The sequence below is a fragment of the Polyodon spathula genome, chromosome 3 (assembly GCF_017654505.1).
Source record: "Polyodon spathula isolate WHYD16114869_AA chromosome 3, ASM1765450v1, whole genome shotgun sequence".
NCBI lineage: Eukaryota > Metazoa > Chordata > Actinopteri > Acipenseriformes > Polyodontidae > Polyodon > Polyodon spathula.
Genome location: NC_054536.1, coordinates 67,862,461 through 67,872,203, shown reverse-complemented (window position 1 = coordinate 67,872,203; position 9,743 = coordinate 67,862,461). Strand labels below are relative to the sequence as shown.

At 35.4% G+C, this 9,743-nt stretch overlaps 1 protein-coding gene across 2 annotated transcripts in view; it reads right to left on the bottom strand.

Annotated features, from left to right (window-relative positions):
• Positions 1-1,003: 1,003 nt before the first annotated feature.
• Positions 1,004-9,743, bottom strand: part of LOC121313345 (adenylyl cyclase-associated protein 2-like) — a 68,728-nt gene continuing 59,988 nt past the window's right edge. For both annotated transcript variants that reach the window (XM_041245762.1, XM_041245761.1), the window contains exons 8-13: positions 7,741-7,912; positions 6,754-6,929; positions 5,705-5,828; positions 5,024-5,106; positions 4,458-4,598; positions 1,004-2,874 (exon numbers count right to left, since the gene is read on the bottom strand). In XM_041245762.1, coding sequence (XP_041101696.1) covers positions 2,791-2,874; positions 4,458-4,598; positions 5,024-5,106; positions 5,705-5,828; positions 6,754-6,929; positions 7,741-7,912 — 780 coding nt within the window. In that variant the 3' untranslated portion in view covers positions 1,004-2,790. The remainder of the gene's footprint in view (positions 2,875-4,457; positions 4,599-5,023; positions 5,107-5,704; positions 5,829-6,753; positions 6,930-7,740; positions 7,913-9,743) is intronic.

The window sequence follows — 9,743 nt, the reverse complement described above, 5'->3', positions numbered from 1 at the left end:
CTGCCATCTCCTGGAGAAAAGAAATGCAAGCCTGCAGCAACTTGTATTTCTCTGAAGCTCTTTGCTTGAGTCTGCTTTATTGATGTGTCTTTTAAGGCTTGTGTTTATATTGTTTTACAGAGATGGGCCCACAAGTACCTATTTAACAAGTACCAATTAGTGAAACATTAATATTAACTGCGTTGGAAAAAAATAACAATGGCCATTACTATTCATGTACATTTAAAGATTTTCCAATTAATTGATTCTCACGTAAATAATAAATCGCAAAACCTACTACCCTCGCCTTAATTTTTTTCCCTCCTCTTTACATTCGAAACGATCATATATACATTTTACATAATTTACTTTTAAACACCTCTGCAGGGTTAATGTTTAATATGTCCACATGTAAAACATGCATACTGAATGCACATTCCTCTTAATGTGACCATAAAGAGATCCTTCCCACTTTACCAATTGAGGGTTGAGTCCACATCACCCAGTATATCCCCTTCCATTACACATTTTGTTTTATTACATTTGTAGACATTTTCAAAGTTTGTGTGAACTGTAGGGAATTTGAGAAGTTACCCTGCCATAACATTGAAAAAAAAAAAACATGCATTATACAATAGATACAGATAGGCAACAACATGGTACAATTGTGCATGCTGTGACTGACTGAATGGGATATAAATCAAACTCCTTTCAGCACTCAAAAAAGGCTCTTAGCTGAAACATTTTGTTTAGTAATTCTAAATATAAATGGACCATGGTATTATCATGGATGTAACTGTCTGTGACTTTTTTTTTATTCATGTGTGAAGTGCACAGTGCATTTCTACAGCAACACCATGTACAGTATGCATATTTCCCATAGTGCAATGCAATACTTCACAAGAACTTAACTGTCTCCAGTTGCACAGGAAAAGGCACTTTTTTTTTTTTTTTTTTTTTTTTTTAAATATGAAGACCAACTGGATTTCATGTAAAAACCTGGGCTCAAGGTTATGCACCTTTTCACCCCTTGATGGGTACGGTTATTGTTTTTTAAATACATATATATTTTTTAACTAGAGATGAACAGGGTCTATTCAATTGCTCTAAAAAGTGGAGGATCACAAAAGAGGACCTTAACTGGTATGTTTTTGTATAGCTTTACAGACTGCTGCAAGATATTTGATTCATATATGCTTGGTATACAATGAGTTATCTTTCAATTAATAAAGAATTGGTAGTATTTATATCTACCTGTTGCTTGTGTATGAAGACTACATATACGGGTTTAGGGGGAGGTAAAGGCAGACATCATTTAGAATGAGTGATGGGGGAATAACAAGATAAAAAGGGTCATTGGTTTCATATTGCAATTATGTTGGTTGCAGTTTACATTGTATTTGCGTGATTTAGATAATTGTGAAAAAAATCTTTATTCTTTAAAAACAAAAACACATTTTATACACAAACACATTGAATATTGAATCATGACTTGGTTTTATTTGAAAATCTGGAGACAATATGTTAGTTAGAAGTTAATATGCCGTCAGTCTATACTGGAGTATGCAGTGCGTTTATTACCAGATACGTTTTACCTGTTACAATGCATGGCCGATTTATATATACACAATCGGCAACACTATGCTAGCAAAAGTTTGCTAATTTAAATGTTTATTGCTAGATAGAGCTGCGATTTAAAGCATATTGCATTTTGCATGTACAATGTGCTTAAGAGAAACCTTATATAACTATACATCTAACTACAGTAAATATGGTAACCGATGATTCAACAGATTGAAAAAAAAAATAATTCTTTATTATAGCAAAGGTTACACACTGTAACATGCAACACATCACGTCTACCTTTTCTGTAACACTAGTCCAAAGCAATACACTAAAAGCATCTGACATAAGCTGGAGGATTTATTAAAGTATATTTGTTCTGATCTCTGTGCAAATTAAGTACACTGCAATATAGCAGTTTAAACACTGGCACTGTGTGTGTGTGTGTGTAAAATGTAACTTATTAGTGGAATATAAACAATGCTATACAGGTGGTGGTAAAATGCCAAACACAACACAATGGCAAATATGGCACACATCTATACAAGACTAATGTTAAAATGATTTTCATTGGAGAAGTATTGTACATGAAAATAATGTGTTTGTTAACCATTGTTTCCTCCATAAGGACACGGTATACAAAACTAATCTTTAAAAATGCAGGTAGAGGTATAGCCAACTTGTTGAGCACATAACATTCAGTGAAGTTTACAAGGTTTAAAAACAACGTTTTATATTGTGAGCTACCTAAAACAGGTTTATCCAGACTTATAAAACTGAAACGAGCGACTACCTTTCTGTTAAACAAGGGTACCATTTCACTGGACTAGTCACCAGAGGTCTTTTCCTAAGAGCATTTCCATAATATGGAACAGTCTTCCTTCCTTAGGAAAACCTTTAGGTTGTTTCTGCTGTTCTAAGACGACTTGCTTTACACAAGGCATCATATCCATATTGGACACATTGCTCACATATATTAAACTGAATATTAAATTTAATCTACTGAGCCTTAAGTGTGATTATGTGTCCTGTGTCTTTTAACAATTACTGTAGGTACTGCATACATGCAATAGTTTGTTCATATATAATAGAAGGTACATTTAAATGATAGGAAACCAAGGAATCATTGAAACCAGACTTCTAATACATATAACTACTTGGATATGGTATCCTGGAGTTATGCATCTCATCATTTAGCTTTTCATATGAACATTTAAAACATTTGTGTTGCAATAACACATTGTGAATTTAGCCAGCCATCTTGGTAGGTTCTGTCACCAATTTTGACCCATCCCATATGGTCTTGTACTGTTCAGGAACAGGGAATTCTCTCTGTAAAAAAGAAAAAGAGAGATAAACAGTTTTTTTTCAATTTGGAAAAAAAAAAAACAAACAGGAAATTATACAGTAGAATGGAATTCAGGAAAAATAATAATAATAATATCTTTATTTTTATATAGCACCTTTCATAATGGACCATCATCACAAAGTGCTTTACAGAGAATTACACACTCAGGGAATTAGAAACTAGCAAAAACATATTAACAGATCACAAGGACTGGTATGTGCTAGTTTATACCATGGCCCTGTGATAGATTCTAACTTTGTATTGGTTCATACACTTGTGATGTCAAAATATGAAAATGCTACCACTGTGGTACCATTCTACCATTGTTGCTACTGCCTTCCCATTGTAGTGCCCCACCAATGAAGGTCATCTCAAGTGTTGCTGAAGTAACTAGTTACAGTAATAAGTTGTGTGTAATCGTATTACTTTTCTGGGTAATTTATTGCAGTTAGGCATTACTTATCTGATCTGATTACTTGTAGCATCTACAGTTGGCAGAAGCACATGAGTGCAAATAACTTTGAGGTGTGATCAGTAGTACAGTAGTCACCGCCTATAGGAAAACCTCCTGAAAACACTTTGCCTAGGAGAACACCCTTGTGGTGAAACAGATTTTTCCCATTGTAAATGCTCTGCCTAAAGGAACAGGAACTTAAAATAACCTTTTTGGCACCGCTAGCGATTCGGTGACAACTGACACTGTACTGTTTTGTAACCTGACAACTTGTCATCATCAAACTTAAATTCAAATGGTTAATTCAATTTTTTCAAATGCGACTTATCATCGCGAGAGTGTCTTCAGGTAAATTGACCTTTCCAGAGCCGCCATCATACATTGACTCGTTTTGTATTCTGATTTCCCAGAGTGCACCTCATTGTTACAAAATGGCATATAAACAAACACTGAAAATCTCCACTGTTTCTCTTGTTACAAAAAGTTGGAAATTGTTCGAGCTCCTGAAAAAAACCTGAATCAGACACAAGTCGCTGAGCAATTAGTTGTTTTCCGTTCTGGTGAGTTGCTTACCCGTTCTGTTAAATAATGTTGTGCAGGTCTTGAATATTGCTCCTGCATAGGTATTCACAATTAATCTAGAGGCTGCTATATTTTTTAATGTGTGTAGGGTTGCTGGGTTAATTTAGTTTGACAGTTTATTAACTTTTGTTTGTTTGTTACTTTATTATTTTAGTTTATTAACATACACTTGCCTGTTGCTTTTCTCTTATTCTGTTAATTTCATATGTTGATGCACGTGCATCATGACAAGTAATACATATTTATTTATTGATTCACATTGTGTCCAGTGGCCAGCTCCATCTTAAAGAACACTTTGGCTAAGACAGAGAGCTTGCTTCCCAAGGGGTGTTCTCTTCGCCAGAGGCAAAGTAATACAAACATCTCTGGTAGTATGGTAAGGGTTCACAGAGCACATGTGTATTTAATTAAAATGAATACTGATGAAATCACAAATGAATAAATGCAGGGCATTAAATACTAAAATATAATATAATTAAGATTTTATCCCTTTGCTTTAACAGCCCCAAAGATAAATAAAACTGAACTTACATAATCACCATCCTGTGGAACCAAAATGTTCACTTCTGAAATCTTGGCACTCACAATTTCACAGTCTAAAGACTCTTCACTGAGGTATATGTGACAGCCTTCAGTTTTGTTGACTGAAATGGTTGGCACTTTCCCCATTACCTGAAACAGAACGTTGTACATCAGTGCAAAAAGGAGCAGATTGATGTAAGTGTTGTACTTGATATTAATTGCTACTGATGAGATTTTACTAAAATCCTAAATAGGGTTTGGGCTCATTTATAACCTATGAGAGAAGTTGTTTGGTCATCCTTGATAAACCAAAAAATGGACAAATTGATCAAAATATTGCAGCTTGGGCTATTATTTATATATTTTTATTGTTCGTTGGACCCTGCTTAAAACAATAAAGTATTTATGTAAAACTAAAATGGAAGTACAGCACTAAAATAGAAGTGTTTAAAGTTTCTTACAAATGACTGAATAAATAACATTAGAAATTTCACATACGTCTCAAAGCTTTTGCCTTCAGTTCAAAGAAAACGGGGGTAAATAGAGATTTTGAGATAATTTTTATTTATTTTTACCTGAATTTGAATGTCTCTGGAATTTATTACTTCCACAATGCCAACCACATTGTCAAACACCAGGCCAAGTTTTTTACAATTGTCTGAAAAATAAAAATAAACTCTCTATATAGTAGGAAGTAAAGGCTATTATATCTACAAATCACACATGTCCATAAAGCAAAATATGTCATAATATAGTATTTGTCCTTCACAGAAAACTTGAGATTTATTCACTTTTTTTGTTTTAATTTTGGTGTGCTTCTTTTAATCAATAAATCAAAACTTGTGGACAGTTGATTAATGATCTGCAAAACTAGCCTAAAAGTTCAGTTTTTAATAGAGAGTTGCTGTTTCAAGTGTGGTGTTGGAATCTTTACCTGGACACAAGTTGTAAAGACTGCTTTTCCTTAATGCACCTCCTTTCATTTTCAATAATTCTGCATATACATTATATATATATATATATACACACACACACACACACACACACACAGTACAATTCAAAAGTTTGAGTACACTTGCTGGAAACTAGGTTTTTTTCATAGCTGACAATGTTTTACGTCATATACGTTTCTGTAAATACTTGAATTTTTATATATATATATATATATATATATATATATATATATATATATATATATATATATATATATATATATATATATAGGAATACCACAGTACAATAAAAAACACACTCACCAACTATAATGGAATTGATTTTGCCTTTTATCTGCAGTGTCGAGTTACTGCACTTGAAGGCGTAGACCACATGTTTCAGCTCTGTTTCAGAGATCACAAGGCTGTCAGCATGATCCTGGTATTCCTTTATATATAAAAAGAGAGAACTCCACGTGATTCTGAACAATCATTTTCTTCAATGGAATTCAAAAAGGGCTGGAGAGTTCTAAGAAGATGTGCGGATTGAATTCCGGCTAAATTTACAGTATAATCGTAAATCTCGAAAAACTACTCACTTCTAAATCTTTTCTAGTCATTTTTGTATTACTTTAGTATAAATACATGTTAATTTGGATTCATATGTTGTTTTTTTCTGACTTTATGTGAACGAAAAGACACAAAAGCACCCATTTTCTCATTGGAAATAGTGATATTTCAAAATATCACTGTCCTGGTCACAAAAGCAAAGTTTGTGGGGAATAATAGCCATTTTCAATACTTTTGAGGCATAAGCAATTAGGAAATAACACTTACTACCCAGGAACCAAAAAAAAAAAAAAAAAAATTGTTACACGGTGTTATTAACATGCAAAAAAGTTCCAGAAGGGAAGGCCTCGGACAAGAAAACTGATATGACACCTGGACATTCCAATAAACAATAGCATATTGACCTATTCAGTCAACACTTCAGAATATACATCTTGCATGAAATTTGCTTTAATTGGATAGAGAACCATAGGCCTAAATGTTATAATAAAGCACACTGTAGGTAACATATTCTGTACAGCTTTCTTGGGTATAAATACTTAAATGACTTAAATATGACCAAGTTATGTAGTGTCAGATTGGTGGGGGCAGGATAGAATAACAAGTCATAAACTAAATTGATGCATTTTGGCAATTTTTCTTTTTTGGATTCATGCCATTCAATACAACATGCTTAATACATCAGTATAATTAATTTAGAATTGTGTGACAGGGAGATATTAAGGTTGAAAGTGAATTTAGAATTGTGCGACAGGGAGATATTAAGGTGAAAGTGAATTTGTTATCATTGGTAACACAATTACCACTCTCCACTTCTTGCCCTCCAGCTCCAGTACTGGCGAGTGACTCTGTAGAGATGCTTTGGGGGAGGTGGGGCTGGGAGTTTGGCTCTTTGTGGGAGACTGGCAGGCCACACCACCCTGAGATCGCAGCTCAGGGTTCTTGTGAGTCTTTTGACCATCCAAGACATGTTTGAGCCCTAAGGAACAAACAGAAATGATCATTATTACTATTAGTAGCATTATACTGACCAAGTAAAGCAATACTGTATATCTATATATTCAAAGGTTTTATTACTTACATGTTTAATATTGTTTCTTCTTAGATCATTATTTGTTTTGCTAACAATATCAGCAATAAATTGCTGCCTATCAGGCTTGAGCAGTCTTTTCAGAAGCACTTTTTCCTGGAATAAGCTGTAAGCATGGCAACTAATAATCTTAGCAGACATGACAAATGAATCACACAGGACACGCTTACAGAATGAAACAGCATTAAACATTTAAAACATTATTAGGGCTATGCAGATGCTACAATTTATGCCTTTAACAGCATAACCTGCTTCCAAAAGAATGGAGCTAGTATAAATGAGGGAGCATTTTAATACTGCTGCCCTAAAACTCATAAACATAAAAACCTGCTCTTTCTATCTATATGCTAATAAGGGATAACTTAAGGGATTGGACTCCAGTCTTGGTGTCTACTGTGGTGTCACTTTGGGTGACACAAATGGTCTTTTTTCAGAATCTGTTTGTGTTTTTTTTCTCATATTTTACAGTGCACTGCGGTAGCAGTCGCCATGTCTACCGTAGTACCGGGGTCCTACTGCAGATTTGAATTAAAAATGTCATGCGACAACACTGACTGCATGTTTTTTGTTTTGTTTTTTATTTTTTAATCAACCTTCTGTGAAAAGTGACATACAATATAAATAGTGAGTCATTTCTTAGATTTGGACTTTTCTTATGTGAAATCACACATTTATCTTGATACAGTATTTCTATCCTTGCCTCTGGTAATGGCTTCCCCTTGGTTGAGCTCCGCAAACAGAGCCGAGTGCATCGTTGATGAATTGTTTTTTGGGGGGTCAGCCTCAAAGATGGGAGGGGGTCCTGGAGGTGGAGGGGGACAGGGTCCAGGAGCACGGGGAGCCACCAGTGATACTCCTGAAGCACAAGGGCCCTGAAATGGAAAATAAGTATCTTAAGAGATGATGATTTAAGGTTAGTATCATTCCTATAACAAGAAGCATCTATGGCCTACACAACATCTCAAGTAGCAATTTGAAGCATGATTTAGTGACCTTAGTAATAGAAAAGTGTGAAACTAATGTAACATATTTGGTAAGGTGACAGTTTGGGACAGTCCAGGCTTTTCAACTCACAACCCAAGGCATTCTGGTACATTTTACCTGTCTCAGGTACCATTCACATACCTCTTTCTTTTAAGAGAAACAGGACTATGCTTACAAAAATGCATTGGGTTGTGAGTTGAAAAGCTTGAACTATCCCAGACTGTCCCGCTGAACACAGAGTCATATGGTCACCTTAATATTTGGGGACTTCAGGTGATCGATCGCCCAGTGGCCCATAAGGTGACACTCTAATTAAAACAATGTTTTTGATTGACTGAGGTTTGATTTACAGTCCTCTGAAATATGGTCTATATATGATTAAATATAGTGTTCAATTGAAATGTTGTAGCAAAATGATTTTTACGGACACTACAGTGCCTTAATTTTGTCATGACTTTTTCTGCAGATACGATAAATAAGATTGCAGTTGAAAATACAGTACGTGGAAAGGGTTGTGTGGTGGGGGTTGTTTGTAATATGTTCAGAAATAATACAAATATGTTTATAATTGATATAAAATTACCTTTTCAAATCTTGGGAAACAAGCATGCTGCTGATGTGATACAAAATATTAACCTCTACCACTAGGGGGAGTATAAGTCTTCACAAGATCCTTTGTACAGTACTTCCATTCTTAAAAGTTTTATCCACTGAGACCTAAGCATGTACAACACTGAATATACTCAACAAATGCCCAAGGTTCTGCATTTTCACATGTGTACTGTATACATACTCCTTTACTCTGGTAATACAATGTGTAATCCTAAAGGACAAGGTAAATTATACAGTAATAGTAATGTATACAATTATTTGACAAATGTTTAGACTAGAAAGAAGTTTTTTCTCAAGCACTACTACAGTACACATACTAGCTCTGCACATTTATTACATGAATAGATGCGAAGTAAAGTTAACAAAATAAATCATGCAGGTAGGGTGTGGTTACCAGTGCTACCTATGGACTGAGAATTAATGATTGCTGCCTTAAACCTCGGAAACTGTCTGCTGCTGCTTTCCCCCACTGTACGAAACCTTGGTGTACTTCTGGACAGTAACCTCTCCTTTGATGCCCAAATCTCCTCTGTAGTCAAATCCTCCTTGTACCACCTCCGAAACATCTCAAAGATCCGTCCCTACCTTTCCCTCCTGGATGCAGAGACCCTCCGTCATGCATTCATCTCCTCTCCTCTCGATTCGACTACTGCAATTCTCTCTATTGTGGTCCTTCTGTCATGTGCCATAAACCGATTGCAGCTGGCTCAAAATGCCACTGCTAGGATCCTTACCAGATGTAAAAACAAAAAATCCCATTACCCCTGTCTTGCCCATCTGCACTGGCTACATGTAAAGTTCAGGATTACTTTCAAAATTCTCCTGCTTGCCTACAAGGCCCTTCATCACACAGGTCCAAAGTACCTCCTCAACCTGCTGACCCACTATGTCCCTGGCCACAGGCTGAGGTTCTCCGACTCTGGCTTGCTTGTCATACCCAAACAAAAGTGAAAAAGTGAACCACACTCATGGAGCATTCTTTTACCTTTACGGCCCTGACTATCTGGAACTCTCTCCCAGCTTCAGTGCATGTAGCTCTAATATTCGCTCTCTTCAAATCAACTCTCAAGACCCATTTGTTCTGATCTTGCTTTCAGTGCTCTTTAG